Here is a 17,696-nt window from a genome sequence, read left to right as displayed (position 1 = left end):
AACCAAGGTCCTGACTCCCCAATATTTTGGGCTAATCAATAAAATGAATCCTTGATATACAACCAAAAAATCAGACTGAAGCCACCACTATGCTGTTTCACCAAGAGATAAAAGGAAAGCGTTTACTGGGGAAGCCATTATTTATATAGACTTGCCACAACGAAATCAGCAACAGACGTGCATTAAAGATATTTTCAATAATCCTTGTCATGTTCAAATCTCAGTGAATATAAGTATGTAGTTTGAATCTGAATATAAATCAAGTACAAGTGTAACACTGTCAGATGCCACTAAATTCTAAAACTTCAACGTTAAATATCTCGAAGACGGTTGCGGGAGCGACCGGGGGCGTTCAATAACAAATGAAGCTCATGAAATAGTCTCTAAAGTTACGTTAAAATTAAGCCGAAGACTATATGAAGTGCAAGAAATATCTGTTTGAATATAGCAGACTTGAAACATAATAAACGAACTGCGAAGGCTCGTAATAAGACGATGCAAGTATGTATAAAGAATGGCCTTACCTGTTTAATTTTTTCCACAGACACACAGTCCAAAACCAAAGCAAATCACCCAGTATGATTTCCAGCAAAATATCTTTCGAAAAACGGAAGAAAAAAGCAGACTATTTGCACCGACAAACGCTGCGGAATTTTTTTTCCATCCGCCATTGCTATGTTGAATGACGAATCTAATTGGCCAAAATCGGCACGTGACTGCTGCCCAGCCATTGAAGGAAATGTGGTGGGAGGAGCCGGGGCTGGGGGTCGATTTTCAACTGAACAAGTAAGAGCGGGTACTACTCCAAACTTTTATAAGGGTGTATAGTAAATATGCACCTCAAAAGCGTGACATTTATCACCAAACTGCAACGGTAAAAACTTGAAAAAAACGTCTATGAGTGATAAAACCATATGAGCCAAGTAGATGGCCTATTGTGTTTAATTGTTCAATCCTTCTCCGCAAAAAAGCAAGAAATTATTATACTTTGACATAGAGTTACTTTGTTCATTGAATCCTTCAATTTTCCTTTAACAATTCTAGGTTTAAAAATTCATATAAGTGAGGCTACAAAGTCCATTCTTGAAACACTTGGTGGCTTTGTAATTCAAGAGCGAGGAGAAGTCTACTTAAAAGTAAGTCTTAATATATTTTGTCGTTTCTGTTTCTCTTTAACATAGTTACTGACCAATGACCTTTCGTTAAATCGAAACACAGTCTACATACATTGGTGATTTTGTGATTTTGTGTTTGGTCGCCGTTAATTAACGATGGTGTTTATGAAATGTGTTAAAAAATCAGATTTGAAGTGAATTTTCAAGTCATGAACAAGTCCCAATCATGAGAATGATGTATTATTCAGTAAATGACAAAGGCATACTCGGAAAAAAATCCGAGTGCTCCTATCAGGAGTCGAACCTGAGACCTTCCGATTACTAGTTCGGATGCTCTACCACTGAGCTACGGAAGACTCGTGGAAGCTAAGGCCATTAAACTAGGTTCATGGGACAAACATCCTGCATACTGCTAGGATTGGAATGTCGCGTGGCATATGCGCAATGGAATAAAAGTGATGGAATATTTTAAGCCTGGTGAATAAATGAGAATGATGTATTATTTAGTAAATGACACAGGCATACTCGGAAAAAAAATATTCCATCACATTTATTTCCATTGCGCAAGTCCCAATCATGTTTTACCGATGTCATCAAAGATACAAGGGAAGAACTGCAAATGATAGGGTCGACATTTTAAAGTTAGAATCCATTTCTATCCTTGCTATCACTAACCACATGTTCTTGCACAATTTTACATACATCAGAAAAGCCAGTTTCTACAGAACTGAGCCATTATGGATAATATTCCGCTGCTCAGGGAAATGCATTTTTTTTTTGTGAGAAATTGGATATGAGGACTATTAGATATGGCGGGAAAATCTATCCACGTAACCAGGGAACAAGGCAATCAAGAACTGTATTAGGACTGCTGGAGTTGTCAAGTGTAGATCATCGAACGTTTTGGTGAAATCTTAACAGTGAAGCGTTATGAGTGAATCGAACAGAGTATGGAATTTTACAAAGCGAAAGGTGTAGAAATATTGGGCGGTCGCGATCGTAAAAATAGAAGACACGGCCCCTTTCAACTTTAAACAGACGTTATATTTGTATCTACTTATTTGTTTATTTTTGTTGCACACAATTTTTTCTTAGGGCAAAGGAACAGTAACAACTTACTGGCTTGTAGATTTGGCGCATCGAACTCCTCGTCGACATCACCGGTCGCTGAAGCATCTCAAAGGAGTCTCAGACTCGACAGCCGCATTCCGTGGAATGTTGGAACCCCCACCCTCCCCCTGTGGATTGTCACGGTCATCATCCCTGAGAAGAACTATGAGAGCAATGAACGAATCCCCCGGAGTAAAAAGAAGGCATATGGTAGAAACCGTTGAAAAGCGCGACGATCAAAACATCGCGCAAGCGTTTGTTTGACAAATAATTTATTTCGGCCGATGTAAAAAGAAGGGTGAATGAACATTAATCTCACTCACAGAGAGATTTTTCAATAGACTCGATATTTTAAAATTCAGCACGACAATGAGGCCAAGAGGATACAAACAAAGGAAATTGAATAATTAACAATTATTCCACGAGCGCGCGTTGGATATGAGATGATAGATAGCCAACGAGGCGCGTAGCGCCGAGTTGGCTATAATCATCTCATATCCAACAAGCGCAAGTGGAATAATTGTTTTATTAAAAACAATCAAGAATTATTGCTAGATCTAACTGATTTCGCTGTGAGAGAAGAACCAGTAGACAATTTAATGGCCGCCATTTCTTGGCCATGGTATAATTGCTCATATACCATGGCTGCTCAGCCAATCAAATCCCTTGAATTGCATTATACAATGATCCAGTTTTTAATAATCACGTTTATTCATTACAGTTGTTTGTGTCCTCTGGACCTCGATATCAAGTTGAATTTTAATAGTTCGAAAGGAGCCTATTCTCTATTTTACCTTTGGGTACTCACTGACCTGGGCCGTTGTTCAAAGTCCGATTAAGCTAATCCTGGGTTAACATGAAGTTTGATTCGAGTTTAATTACTAAAGAAAAAGCATTTTTCCAAAACATTTTTGCCCTTCAGTTTTGACTTAGACTTTTCTTTACCTTTAGTTAAAAGTCAGCTTTTAAAAACATTTTTAACGAGCGAGATACAAACCTCGGTTAACTTTTAATCGGGGATTAGCGTCAATCGGCTTTCGAACAACTGGGCCCAGGCCTTTAAGAAGAAGCGATGTGAAGTTGACTTTGTTCTGATAAAAACCTCACTACTTGTCATATGAAAATCATGTTGTTTTTATCCTACTTTTTTTTTCATATGAAAAGTATTGAGGTTTGTATCAAAATAAAGTCAACTCCCGCCTCGCTTCCACACAAAGGCCAGGTCACTAAGGACACAACTGCAAAATGGGATATTTGGATTTATTAAATGTACGCGGGTCGTCCTTGACCTGAGCAAAGAAAAAGAAATATTTTTTAAAGTTACACCAGAAGGATTTGATCGGAGACTACCTACAGAGATAGAGATAGTTGGTTTTCAAAGTTCTTTATGGAATAACATTATGTATTGCATGCGTTTGTAAGAACATAATCAACAGTAAAACTGATTTTTTTAGTGTTAGAAACCAGTTTTAAATTGTACATAAATTTGAATGGATTGATTTACGATTGAATTTAAAACTGACGAAATATTTCACTGCAGTTACGTACACGATTTCCTAAAAAAAAAAAAACCCTGAAATTTTGCTTGCAAAATCTTGAAGGCAAAACGTGGGAACTGCAGCTGGCCTAGAGAAACTTATCGAGTCGTACACACAAGTGTGCAATAGACGGAGATTCATAGGTTTCTTTTGTATGAAGTTACTGGGGTCGCTATACCCCCTCCACTACGCATGTTGCCTATTTTTGTTTATAGCAAAGAAGTATATTAAGTGCTCTAAAACACTATGGCGATGATTGCAGGTAACAGTTTGTACTGAAAATCTCAGTCTAAATAATTATGAAAGAAATCCATTGATAGTTGGATAATTAAAGATATATAAGGTTCTACTTTTAATCTTTCTTTCTTCATTGTATACAGTGCTGTTTATTAACGTCATATAATTAGCAATAATTCCACCAGCGCAGCATGTATATGGAGATGATAGAGAGACCACAAGGCGCGAGTGGAATACTGTAATTGTTTTATCAATAATAATATACATGAAAAAATTCTCGATTCTGATCGGCTAAAAGAAATGCAGGTAATTCAGAAATTATAACGATTTCCGAAGTTATTACGAAGAAACTCCAAGACATGTCGACGGTCATCCGAGGTATTGCGAAGATCGCCGAAGTTTACCCGATACCTTCCGAAGATAGCCGAAGATCATTTGAAGGAATCCGATGATTTCCGGAGATTATTCAAAGACTTCCAAAGATTAATTGAAGACTCCCGAAGATTTTCGAAGTCTACCCGAAGGATTCCGAAGATCAGTCAGAATAGATTTACTTTATACAACATTGAAAAATGATTTTGTCACATTGTAGTTTAGAGCCCTAATGCACAGGCATTAGTACAAGCTGGAGAGATATAGAAAGTAAATATTTTATGTCACTTAAAAACTGTTCAAGCTATCAAAAAATAAAATCCAAAAATTGGACGCCTAGAAAATTATGTAAATAAAATAGTTTCTAATTTCTAAGAACTTGTTCAGTCCTTTAAATTTATTTCTAAAGTACAATTTATTTTAAAATTAAGCGCCCTTTTTCGATTCAATTCTTATTTGTCAAATTATATATCATATATATATTTTACCAGAACATTCAACCATTATCTGTCACGGTGGGCCTAAACATACTACAATGTCGACGCAGACCGGACTATCGTGCCAGCCGGATTTGTGTGGGAAGTCAGATTGTTCCCCAGTTTATTTAACCGGTCAGATAGACTACCAATTCTTAATGGCACTATACTGATGAGTAGCCTTCTGATTACAAAATGTGTGTTGCATGCTGTTGGGCTCATCAATTTAAAAAGACATTCGGAACCTTCCACTATGAAAGCCCAATTAAATTCAGTATCCATTATCATTTTATTAACCTTACCGCATTCTTTCTTCGCCTCGAGGTTTGGCATTGATGGATCTTTGGAAGAGACTAGCCCTCCCCCCCCCCCCCCCACTTTGTTTCCTCGATGCCTCCACCCCTCCCCTCCCTAGCTATTTGGTGATTTCTTACTAAGGCCATACGCTTTGTGTGGAAAGGAGTATGTGGTTATACGATCATGAAATTTTACGCCGAGTTCCCGTGAAGAAATCAACAGTTTATCACTGTTTTCTTGCTTTACATTTTGTTGTCTCACTCTATAAGTCTTCAAATCCTTCCATGTTTACTGAACTAACGAAGCGTTTTTTACAAACTGAGCCGCTTTCACGGGGCCTTTCACGGGGCCTTTCACCCCCCCCCCCCCCCTTCACGACCACTCCCAGTACATCGGCCAATTTCATTTTACACCTCTCGTAAAGAGTTGTGATCCCAGCCCTAAAAAAATACAGCCGCCGGTTATAAGGGCCCTGTGAAAATAGAGCTTTTGAGAGCTGCAGGTTTGCTGTGGTACTGATCAAGTCCCAAGGCACCGAGCTTAGTGAACTTTTAAAGAGAACCTCCACTCTGACAGAAAACTTTGACGTCAAATTGTTGTAAAAGACTAAATTTTAGTCTGAAAAGTAAAAATGACATTCAAGTGTGCTAAAAATTAGGTACGATTATCGTCTATTTTCGGTTTGAAATTTCCCGCGCCGCGCCGCTCTGTTGGATTTTGTGACGTCATACGGTTGCCGCTATTGTCAGTGAGCGGAATTTTTGTTCTGTTTTGTGAAACAATTGAACAACCGTATTACGTCAAGAAATCCAACATGGCGGCGCCCGGGAAATTCTATAGCGAAAATGAGCGATAATCAAATCCTGTTTTGTCTGACACAGAAATATTATTTCCATGTTTTCCAACAAAATATAAAATAAGATTGTAGTTTCAACAATTTAACGTCAACTTATTTCAGCAATGTAGTCGGGTTGCCTTTTGACGTTTCTTGATCCCTCGTCAGACTCTGGTGATAGAATGAGTGCTTGATTTTCTGTGCTGGTAGCGTTCTTCTACGAAATCAGTATCAGCTATCATCTTAATTACCGGTAGCTTGTTGACTGGATTGTTGGACGCTGATTTTAGAGACTTCCGTAGGGAAGAAGAGCGTGTGATGGGGGAGTTTTTGAAATCCTCGCCAGTTACGTTTGAGAATAAACTCTTCCGGAATGTCTCTTTACGGATCACTTTCTTGGGTGAGCGGGGAACGCGATAACCTCTTCTTTGCTTGTGATCAACCAACCAGTACGTCCTCACTAATCCCTTACCCTGTGAAACGAAAAAGACAAATTAGTTAGTATTTTCAGTTAAGTCACAATATATACAGGACAAAAAGATTAGAAATGTATTTCTTTTGGTTGTTAATTTGGTTGTATTGTTTCTATTCCCATAAGGGGTTTCATGCGCCTTTATAAACCACTCCTTGCGCATATCACACCACTTGACGCCGACCAGTTTTTCTCGGCTCCCTCCATTACTGTTGTGTTCATTACTCATTCCACTTACATTAGAAATGATTTCTATTCGGCTGAACGTAGCGATAGAGAATAGAATTATCGATCCATTTTATACGTTCGTGAGTCTATCTCCTCCTCGAAGATGAGTAGAACAATTTTGGATGTTGCAATCCTGTTGTCACTAAACATATCGAGGAGTAACAAAGAGGTGAGTTTCAACTTGAAAGTGATTATGAGTAGCACTCACTCGCTGCGAAGTTGGCATTTTTTTAAAAAGCACTTGGGAGAAAAACCGCTGAAAATAATTACAAAAAGTATAATCCGGAATTTGATCACAAGATTTTGCGATACCAGTGCAATGGTGCAATGCTCTTACCAACAGTGACGAGGGCTCTCGCTCTTGCTAACTGAGTTATCAAGCACAACAGTGAGAGCTGATATAATGTATATTTTACCCGTGCATGGTGAATAAATGAATGTGACCCTTCATATAAACTCTGAACTGCAGCAGTGCGAATATCATACAAAGGTACAGTCCTCACAGACAGGGTTACCACTGATAGTTTTTTTGGAAGGGTAACATGAATTGAAATGAATTTGGCATGGTCGAAAGGCATGCCGATGTTCTCTGAAATCGTTCATGACTTTCGTCGTCTTGCAACTAAATTAAATGTTTTGTTACCTTTAAGAACACTTCTCCTCTCTCCTCAATTAAAAATCCACCAAGTGAATCCAGAATGTTCTTTGTGGCTTCACTGATGTGAATTTTGAGGGCTAAAATTGGGGATATAGTTAAGAGAAAAACCACACGTTAAGATCATGTTGACTTCAGTGTAAAAATGAGTGATAAGCTTCCTGACAAGTTTTCCCTGTTGAATACAAAACTGAGTCTTTCGCATACGAGCAAGATTTTTTTGGCAAGTTCTCTTTTTTTTTTAAAGTTTTACTTGCTCGTGTGTAAAGTTTCAACACGTTAACCTTGCTCGCTTAAAAAACATGGACAGTGTTTTCCTTTGACTCGACTGAGTCATGAAAACAATGAATGTTGTGCAGCAAACACAAATGACACAAATTATGGACCAAAGAATTAACTCTGCAGTGTATGTTTAAGTGCTAAAGTGAACCCTTGAAATTCTTACTGAGCGTTAGACCTAGTAAGGAAATGGGAGACCACACAAGTAAGGAAAGAGAAGTAAATTAGAGACCACATCTCAAGTCTCCCATTTCAAGGAAAACTTGCTCGTGTGCAGCCAGCCTTAACAAGTCTTAGGCATAAAAACAAACTCACGCTCTCCATTTGACTCCATTCTTGAAGCAGTGTTGACTGTATCACCAAACAAACAGTAACGAGGCATAGTGTTACCGACCACGCCCGCCACACAAGGACCTGTGGACGTTAGAAATAAGAATTAATCAGAAACACATGTACAGCTAAACTCTAAACGTTTTAAACCAGCCTGCGGTCCGCGTTTGTTATTAAACGAACGAAATGAAGTGCAAGTATTTTTTCCTTCCCGCCTCTCCCCCAGTCTCCCTCCGCTTGTTCGCTCCAGTTTTCGGCTTTTTCGCTCGGCTATTTCGCGCGCCTTCTCGACTATCCAGAAAGGGACTGCTAGCAGGCTTATGGGTTTTGAACCAGAAAAACATTGATTTGGAGAATTAATTTGATTTAGAATTAATTAATTTAAATAATTACCTAATGACCTTTGGAATTTCCTCAACAATTACCGTAGAATCCCTAAAGTAACAGCCCCCGTTACTTTCGGATTTAGCTGGCCAAAGGGGCTGCTACTATCGGGTAGCCTTTACTTTCGGATGGTGAAAAAACGTTTGTAATTTTTTTAAACGTCATTCCGTTTATGCATCATTGTTATTAACTCTCCACATGAACAAAGCAAACTCTAACAAAAATAGGCCTCAAATGTTCGTGCTGTATATCGAAAATAATGTTCATATTATGCAGCAACTAATTACTGTATCATTTGACTCGTCTGTCATCAAATGATTCTGCACGTTGTTTAGTCCTGAACTCAGGCTGTTCCATCCGCATTACGCTTCCCTTCAGTGACTTCTTTAAATTTTGAAGGCCATTCTACGTTATCTTACACAATGCTGACATAAATTGAACGGCAATTACGATCGAGTGCACGAGCCTATTGGTGATTTTCACTGTAAGAAAGACTAGGAGACATTTTTCGTGTTCCAGTTACCTATGTTACGCTAAATACTTCAACTGCACTGCTAGTCCATCGAAATGGACACAATTTATTCGTAGGATGGTATTATAGAGTCAAAAAGTAGTACTTGCATTGAAACGTTACATCAGATCCAATACGGCAGAAATCCTTAAGCTAGAGAACATTTTTAAGTTGAAAATTGGTTCCCTTGTGCATAAATTACAATACAATAAAAAAGAAACACCCCCTGCACTCCATGATCTTGTTTCCCTAGCTTGTGATATCCATAAATATAATACCACATTTGCCACTAGTCAAAACCTGTACAGACTATTTTCTAGAACTAATTATGGTTTAGCATGGTTTAGAGTAGTGGCATCACAAACCTGGGAAACAATACCAATGGCAGTTAAGTGTCTGCCTTACAATGTTTTTAAGAAGAAATACAAACTTTTTCTACTTGATAGCCAAACATAAATAACATATATAAATTTAACGTATACTATATACTTATGAATTTGCTGTAAACACTTTTTTCCCTTACTGATGTGTTTTCTTCTCCCAAGCCTAATTTAATTAGCAGAGCTCTACAACCAGTGTTATAAATTCTACTCCCCCCCCCCCCCCCCCCCCATTTTATTTGTAACTGCACAGAGGTAGTGGCCAACACGAAAGCCTTGCTCCTTTGGCCACTACGCACTTCTTCCCTAGAAGGTAAAATCACTTAAATAAATTTCTCTGCATGTTTAATTTTTTCTTACTATAAAATATATTGTATTTCATTCGAATAAGTGTGAATAAAATTGAATTGAATTGAGTTGTCATTTTCGAAGGACCGCTGCTTTCGGAGGGGTGGGGAGGGGGGGGGGACAGCGGCGTTACTTTCGGAGTTCAATAGGAAGATTAACGTTACTTTCGGAATTCTTCGGTATGACAATTGTCAAGGTTGACGGCAAAAAATCTTGATTAACCACACTGAGATCTTTTATTTGTGTGTGTGTCTTTTAAATTTTAAAAAAACAAAACATATAAACATCCTTCTCTTCACTTACCACTATGGATACCTATTCGAAGATCAAGTTTGAAGTTTGGCTTATGACGAACGACAAAATCTTGCTTGACAGCGTCTAACAGATGTAATGCCATCCGGGATATTTCTCCTGCATGGTCATGACCATTTCTTAATGGAAGGCCAGAGACCACCATGTAAGCGTCACCGATTGTCTCGACCTAAAATAAAATTGTACTCATTTCATGAGGGGTGTACATCTTAATTTTCAATGTTGTTGAGAAAGAGGCAAGATCAATTTAAAACAAATTTATTGATTTGTATGCTGCTGAGAACAATTCGAATCTGTATTATTATGCGCGTTTGCGAACATTCATGAATCAGATGTACTAATCCATCTATGGCGGAGTCTAATCACTAAACAGAATACCATACCTTATACACGCGATACTCGCTGATGATGTCATCAAACAATGTATAGAGGTCATTAAGAAGTGTTACAACCTAAAGGGAAAAGCAGTTAACTTTTCAATCATTGGATCATTAAAAAAAGTACACATTCATTCAGACAAACCGTTTAGGGCAAGTTATAAATATTATCCTCACTTGTCGCTAACACTTAACGCTTCCCCTTGTTAGTTTATAATTGAGTCATTTTACTGCTCAAGTTAAAAACTATTGGGAACATCGGCCGCTTGCACTAAGAAGTCAAATGAGCCATGTCTCTCAAGACAACACGTTGAAATAGTGATGATACCAGAAACAAAAAGAACCCATCATAATTATTGTAGAGGGAGAAATTTTATGGTAGTGTTAGGTTTGCATTGACAATCACTATAGTCACAGCATACATACCTGCATAGGTGAACTTTCAGACGAGAGTTCGGTAAATCCCACGATATCGCTAAAGTAGATGGAGACTTCATCAAAATTTTCTGCCTCTACACTCTTTCCCTTTTTGAGTTGTTCTGCAACCGATCTATATGCGAAAAAATGCCACAAAATGTTCTCGTTAGATTTGTTACACCGTTTAACGGTTCACTACAGTAAAGGCTGGTTTTCACTAGGACATAAGCCAAAGCATAAGCATAAAGACAAGCAAGTGAGAACGCTAGCTACATAAGCATAAGGGCTCTATAAGGACAGATGCAAGCGTAAAAAAAACGTTTCTTGACGGAATTCTCAATACCAGCTCCCGTCGATGTTAAGCAAGATGGCGGACGAAACGGTTGACTGCCTTAACTTGTGCTTCTGCTTATGTCAACCTTGTTCGCATTAGTGAAAATTGTGACGTAAGCATACGCATATGCACAAAAGGAACGAACGCGTTCGTTCTTCTTGTGTTTTCAAACTTGTTTGTCCTTTTCTTACTCTTTTGTTAAACGATGTCTGTACTAACGTTTTTGTCGCTCAATGTACGAGGTTTGAGAAATCGTCTTTACTATTGTAAGTTATTCAGTGATTTATAAGCTTGATTTGTATGATGTATTTGTATGATATTTCGTATTTGTATCTTGCATTATTGTATTATGTCTACGTTCAATAAAGTTATTATTCATAAAAAATAATTTATTATACCATTTGTTACATCAATAATATTAATTAATTATTATATTATGAAACATTTAAATCTTGTACCGTGGTAGGATTTTGTCGAGAAGCTCCTCTGTTTCTCTCTTTGCCTCTATAAGTTGGCCCGTTCGTTCGGTTACAAGGTCTTCAAGATTATCTGTGTAATTCTCCATCATGTAAATCATACTATCAAATATGTTGGTTTTCCTAGTAAACGAAAAAAAATTAATTACATCCACAGTCATGATGGTACCGTACTTATCAAACATCGTAAAAATCATGTCCAGATTCAAGGGATGTTTCAATGTTCCTTTTTTTCCCATCAAAGACGAGATTTTTTCAAAGAGTCTCGCTGGCTACTTCGTATAGCTACTACACATTCTTTAACAAATCTAACGATGGGGTACGCTTGGTATCGACCGCGGTCAGGCGTCAAAAGGTAAGAAAAGTGCGTTAAAGATAAGGTTCTTACACTGAGAGCTGATAAGCTTTTCGTGGACTGTGAGTTTATTAAATCATTTTACGATCCACTAAAAAAGGTTCAAGTCTTTTATGTGGTGGCTGGTCGGCGCTGCGTGTCTGTTTTTTGTTTCAGCTGTTTGAATGTGTGACATTCGGAAAACCAATTCAACTCATGGTTCCTAAACATTTTTAATAAAATAGTTCAGTAAACTCACAGACTCACCAAATACTTATAAGCTTTGAACTCTCAAAGTAAAATCTTTCTATTCCTATTCTATTCCTTTAAATCCAACTCTCTTGTTTTTACATTCGTAAACTCACCTCTAAACCACTCGAGATAACTTTTTATCTTGTTATTGTTTTTTTTGGTTCTCGCCGATTTTTTAAGTTCCTTTTTCACTGTATATGTCTTAGTTATAGGGGGCAGTTGTCAATAAAGACTCCATCCTGTTACTGCCCCCCCCCCCCTCCCCCTGCTATACCCTACCCCTTCCTTTGCACCTCTATTGGATCTGTTTGTTTTTTTATGGTATAAATTTGTTACTTTCTGTGGCGTTTCAATACATAATTAATTAAACTAGTAATAATCAAAGATTAGGGAGTGCGTTCGATGATCTCGATCCCAGGCTCTCTCTCCTTTGCCAAGTTGGTGATGATGTCATTTGCCCCTGCAAAATCTGCGGGGGATGCCAGATACGGGTCCCAAGATCCATTCATTCAATGTTGTCCTATACAATCTCGACTCATATCTGTATTAGGAGTGCGTTCTTTCTACGTCGACCGCAAAAAGAAATAAATCTTGGACCGGCTTTTCTAGGCGAGACAGTTAAGTCGAAAAAATAAAAGTTGTATTAAGGGCGGTGCCTACTTTTGTTACTGCCGTTACGTTCTGCCCATCTCGAGATACTCGGGTTTCCTATGGATGGTGCCTAGCAATACAGGGATATTTTTGCGCGGTTTAAAATTATGCAGAGAAAGCAGAACTTAGCAAGTGCCCTTGGTATCCGAAAAGAAAATTTGGGGTAACCATGCATTTTTCAGAGATAATAAAGCTTTAATTTGAAAAAAAAAAACGCCATACATTACCGTTTACTGTTTTTTTTTTTTTTTAGAATAATTGTTGCTTAACAGAAGCTTCTGCTGCTTAATTATCTCTAAAAAATCCATGGTTACCCCCAATTTTCTTTTTGGATTTCAATAGCCCTTGCTAAGATCTGCTTTTCCCGCAAAGTCATAAACTGCGCAAAAATACTTCTTTTTCAGTAGGCACCGTCCTTAAGTCGACAAAATATACTACTTACATTCCTTTAGTAAGCATCGTCCTGTGAATTCTTCTTTTGATTTCAGTGAAGTCTGGTCTGCTATCTGGGTCCTCTTCCCAGCAGTTTTTCATCAGATCTCTAAGCTCCTCCAGTTCGGGAATAAAATTCGAGACATATGGACGAAATTCTGGCATCTCAACATTTTTGACTCTCTCAATAATAGCTTTGAAGGCAACAAAACAATTATTGTCTTGTTAGAAAGTAGAATATGCTTATTAGCTACCGTGATTCACGCGGTTTCATAGCTTGTTCCTTATATATAACAACTTTATTGAAGAAAAAGAAAATCGTCAAACGGTTACAACAGAGGACCTAAATCCTCATATTAAGCTGTACCCCTGGAATTAGATAACAATAAAAAAAGCTATCTAAAATAGAATCTATATACAATAAAATACCCAAGCAATATAAGGAGTTAATAATTCACTAATCAAAACTGAAACTGAAACTGAAAAATGACTAGTGAAAACGTCACTAGTCACTAGTCAAAGTAACTCCCATAGAACGTTTTTAAAGCTGTGCACTGAATTGCAACTAATGAAGGCTGGAGATTGTTCCATGTGTCAATATATTTATACCAGAAAGAGTTTGAAAGAATGTTGGTTCTTGAATAAAGCTTCTCGGACTCATTAATAATTCATCAAGAGAAAACAAAGAAAATCACTACTGTGACCGTGGTTTGGATATGTGTTTCTAATTACCATAAAATTTTGCCAACTTTAGCCTTGATTTTCTCCAAGAATTACTGATCACTTGAGAAGCCATATCAAACACTCGAAAGTGTGTTTCATCAGATATCCAAACACCTCCAAGTCGTTTCAAAAACTCGGTTGCGCCTCGTTTTTTCAACCTACTTAGTCTCAGTGTTTGGATATCTGACGAAAAACGCCTTCTCGTGTTTGATATATTACTTATAAAGCTTGTACCAATGGTAGTTTCTTCATTTCCTGGTATTTTGAGACATATAATTATCTAGGTTTGCAGCACAATCTTTGATCAATTTAGTAGTTGTACTAGACCCAAGAATTCTCTACGAAGATGTAGATTTGGTAAATTAAGAGTTTTCAGTCGTTCCTCGTACCCGTATAATTAAGCCTTCTATTCTCTCATAAGATCGCAGTTGAGCGGTGGGGGGGGGGGCAAAAGAAAAACAGCGGGGTACGCCAAGGCGTGGGAGTAAGTTTTTTGCTCGCTTCGATCGGGTTCAAGCCTCACTATTTAAAGAAATCCAGAACAGATGAGGACATGTTTGACGTATCGGTTAATTCTCTCTATAATTATCTATCATCTCATATCCAACAAGCGCGAGTGGAATAATTGTTAATTATTATTACAATAATCCAGTTTTTAATAAAGAACATTAACCAACGGAGGTACAAGCCGTAGTACACGGAGTGGTTGGGGGGGGGGGGGGGTGGAGGGTTGTTGGAGCTCTTCCTTTGGGTTCTGTTTTTTCTCCTTCAATCCAAAGAAAGAAAAATGATATATTATACTTACCTTTCGTGGTTATGTTTTTTTCATTGCTGAAAGGTCCTTCCCTGGTGTGAAACTCTTGGAGAATGATTGCGAAGCTATACACGTCTCCCTTCTGGGTCCCCTTGGGATAACTTAACGAATCTCGCAGAATTTCAGGAGCGGTCCATAACAAGTCTACGAAGATGAACACAAAACGTCAACGGATGCCTTTCAACCCTCCCCCCTCCCCCAACCTTCCCTCTAGAGGGTGCAAAAAAATTACCACAAATCCAAGGATATCAGGAATCTCTGTTTGGCAATGTACATGGGAGGAATAGTACCCAACGACATCCTTGAAAAGCAACTGTTTATTTTCCTTTTATTTCTCCTTTGAAGTCAACGAATATTTTAGTTAGTTGGCTAGCTATTTACCTAATTAGCTAGTTAGTTAGTTAACTAGTTACCTAGCTAACTAGCTAATTAGCTAGCTAGATAGTTAGTTAGTTTGGTAGTTAGTTAGCTAGTTAGTTAAGCTAGGTAGTTAATTAGTTGGCTAGTTAGTTAGCTAGTTACGTAGTCAATTAGTAAGTTCGCTAGTTATCTAGTTACCTACCTAGCTAACTAGCTCATTAGCTAGCTAGCTAGCTAGTAAATAGGTTAGTTAGCTAGTTAGCTAGCAAGCTAGTTAATTAGTTCGCTAGTTAATTTAATTACACTGTTAGCTGGCCACCGGGAGAGGTCCGTTAACTGATAAGCTTTTCGGATTAACGTAACTTGGCAACGCCACCCCCACCCCCCCCCCCCTCTCCCAGATCTCTTTCCATTCCTGCACTGTTTACATACGTTTCTCTCACCTTCGCTAGTTCTCTTTGAACTCAAATTACACTTCATTTTCAGTGACGTGAGACCATAATCAGAAATTTTCAGGGTCCATCGACTGTCAATCAAACAGTTGGAAGACTTGAGGCTACCATGCGACTTGATTTCACTTGAATGAAGGTAGGCCATACCCTGTAGACGCAGAACAAGAACTCAGTGAAAACAACATCCAAGAACATTAGTTTTTTTTTTGCAAAATGTTTAGACTCGATTGAAAAAACGTTGCCACATAAATGGTATAAACCGTGAACGATCAGACCCAACAGCTTCTTGGAAGTATTTGACCTATGAGCTTATTTTCAATTCACGTTGTTAGTAAATAAAAGAAAGCGCGGTTTTTAAGGTCTGTACACTGTACAGTGGAACCCCGTCAATACGACCACCTACCAGCCGTGAAAATGTGGTCGTAATAACGGGGTGGCCGGATCAACGAGGGTGTAAAACTAAGAAAATGACTGGACTTTCAATTTGTTCGGGGCACAAAAAAGTGTTCGTAATAACGAGGTGGTCGTAAGACGGGGGTTCCATTGTATGTCTGTCCGACTGACTGTAGCGACGTATGTATGTCGCTTGGTTTATTGTACTATCGGTCTGTCTGATGGTCTCTCTGTCAGTCTGCTTATTAACTTGGCCAGCTGCAAATCTCCTCACCTTCGCAATGTCTGAGACCAAAGATGAGATAAACGTCTTATCCAGGTTTACATCAGAACAGGTCAAAAGATCCTACAGGTGGAAGAAAACAATACGTTATTAAAGGAACTTCATTCTGGACAATAAAATTTAGGGAGTTTGGAGAATTTGTTGAACCTTTCCACAGAAATAAATAAGCGATATCTTTTTTCGCGACATCAGATTTTCGTGACTTGACAAACAAAGAAGACGAGAGTCATTTCAAATTTCATGCAAAAATATGGGAAATTAAAGCTCTCGAAAATACCTGGAGCGTTGCATCGTTATCACAACTTTATGGTTGTGGTTCCCTTTTAAGCAATTCAAGTTCCCCATATCACCGCCAGAATCTTTCTCTCTTCAAAAAGAACACGCCATTTCCGAGTTGCTTTGACCCTCCCTACGAAGACGAGGCTAAGAGCAAAGCTTTTCATGTGAAAATTAGTTTTGTTTGCATATGAATGAAAACTTAGTTTCATAATAAAACGTATGCACCTAGCCTCGCTTTCACAACGAGGTTCAAAGCAACTCAGAAATGGCCTATTAATTATAGTGTAAAAGAAAAGCTAAGTTTAATATATCACCTTAAGGGTTCTAGGGTGGAAGGCTGAAACAATGCAGATATTCGGAGGATCGACTGTTGCACCAAAAAACTGCACACAGTTTTCATGGCGGAAATCGCGCATCTGTGAAAATAAAAATATGATCAAAGTTTAATTGATCTAGACTAGAAATACGTACTTCCCAATACCAAAATCGCGAAGAAACAATTTTAAAATGACCTTTGACTGGAGCTGAATTGATTTAAATTTAAATTGTTTTAGAAACAAAATACCTCGAAGTCTTATGCTAAGACTTCGTAAAAGTAGAAGAGTTTCAGTGAAGAAATTTGACGAGTTGATAAGATTTATGAAAGACATAAAAACAATCATTTCCATAGAATAGTGAAAGAAAAATTATATTTCACTCACATGTTACAAACGTTAGCAGTATTAAAAAAAACACTGACTTAACGTGCAAGGACCATAAAAGAATTCTTACAGAACGAAGAAAAATATCGAGACAGAAAATAAAGTCTATAAATACCTGAGGAATGAAATTTCACGAAATGGGATAATAAATGGCAAAACAGAATAATAACAATAACAATAACAATAACAATAACAATAACAACAACAATAATAATAATAATAATAATAATAATAATAATAATAATAATAATCTTTAAACAGGTAGCCCACATCACGAAAGTGATATTCAGTGAGGCTCTGTAGATTGAGAAAAGCGACATGATGTTTTTAAAAATTATAAATGCTTTTAGAAGAATTTTGAAGAATTTTTGAAGAATTTTGTTATCAAATACCTGTTTTAGCTCCAAGAGAATCCCTTTTGTTAAATCAATCGCCTTGGTACCGACTTGCTTTACAGTGACCCGATTTTCCTAAAACAAAATAAATAAAAACTTAGTTACCTAAAATTGAATATTTTCTTTGCTCTCAACTCTTTTCAG

At 37.7% G+C, this 17,696-nt stretch overlaps 2 protein-coding genes across 8 annotated transcripts in view; one reads left to right on the top strand and one right to left on the bottom strand.

Annotated features, from left to right (window-relative positions):
- LOC146458520 (atrial natriuretic peptide receptor 1-like) overlaps window positions 1–5,486 on the top strand; it is a 44,554-nt gene extending 39,068 nt beyond the window's left edge. For all 5 annotated transcript variants that reach the window (XM_085091023.1, XM_085091024.1, XM_085091025.1 and 2 more), the window contains exons 22-23: window positions 1,045–1,136; window positions 2,211–5,486. In XM_085091023.1, the coding sequence (XP_084947149.1) occupies window positions 1,045–1,136; window positions 2,211–2,489 (371 nt within the window). In that variant the 3' untranslated portion in view covers window positions 2,490–5,486. The remainder of the gene's footprint in view (window positions 1–1,044; window positions 1,137–2,210) is intronic.
- The window catches only part of LOC146458519 (atrial natriuretic peptide receptor 2-like), a 33,336-nt gene continuing 19,720 nt past the window's right edge, over window positions 4,081–17,696 (bottom strand). For all 3 annotated transcript variants that reach the window (XM_085091030.1, XM_085091028.1, XM_085091029.1), the window contains 13 exons: window positions 17,550–17,627; window positions 16,771–16,872; window positions 16,169–16,240; window positions 15,493–15,649; window positions 14,681–14,833; window positions 13,163–13,346; window positions 11,466–11,606; window positions 10,683–10,806; window positions 10,263–10,331; window positions 9,871–10,048; window positions 7,930–8,028; window positions 7,324–7,415; window positions 4,081–6,453 (listed from right to left, as the gene is read on the bottom strand). In XM_085091030.1, the coding sequence (XP_084947156.1) occupies window positions 6,145–6,453; window positions 7,324–7,415; window positions 7,930–8,028; window positions 9,871–10,048; window positions 10,263–10,331; window positions 10,683–10,806; window positions 11,466–11,606; window positions 13,163–13,346; window positions 14,681–14,833; window positions 15,493–15,649; window positions 16,169–16,240; window positions 16,771–16,872; window positions 17,550–17,627 (1,758 nt within the window). In that variant the 3' untranslated portion in view covers window positions 4,081–6,144. The remainder of the gene's footprint in view (window positions 6,454–7,323; window positions 7,416–7,929; window positions 8,029–9,870; window positions 10,049–10,262; window positions 10,332–10,682; window positions 10,807–11,465; window positions 11,607–13,162; window positions 13,347–14,680; window positions 14,834–15,492; window positions 15,650–16,168; window positions 16,241–16,770; window positions 16,873–17,549; window positions 17,628–17,696) is intronic.

Source organism: Pavona decussata, unplaced genomic scaffold (genome assembly GCF_977016875.1).
Source record: "Pavona decussata unplaced genomic scaffold, jaPavDecu1.1 SCAFFOLD_233, whole genome shotgun sequence".
In the NCBI taxonomy this organism is placed as follows: domain Eukaryota; kingdom Metazoa; phylum Cnidaria; class Anthozoa; order Scleractinia; family Agariciidae; genus Pavona; species Pavona decussata.
This window is presented reverse-complemented; position numbering and strand designations above follow the sequence as displayed.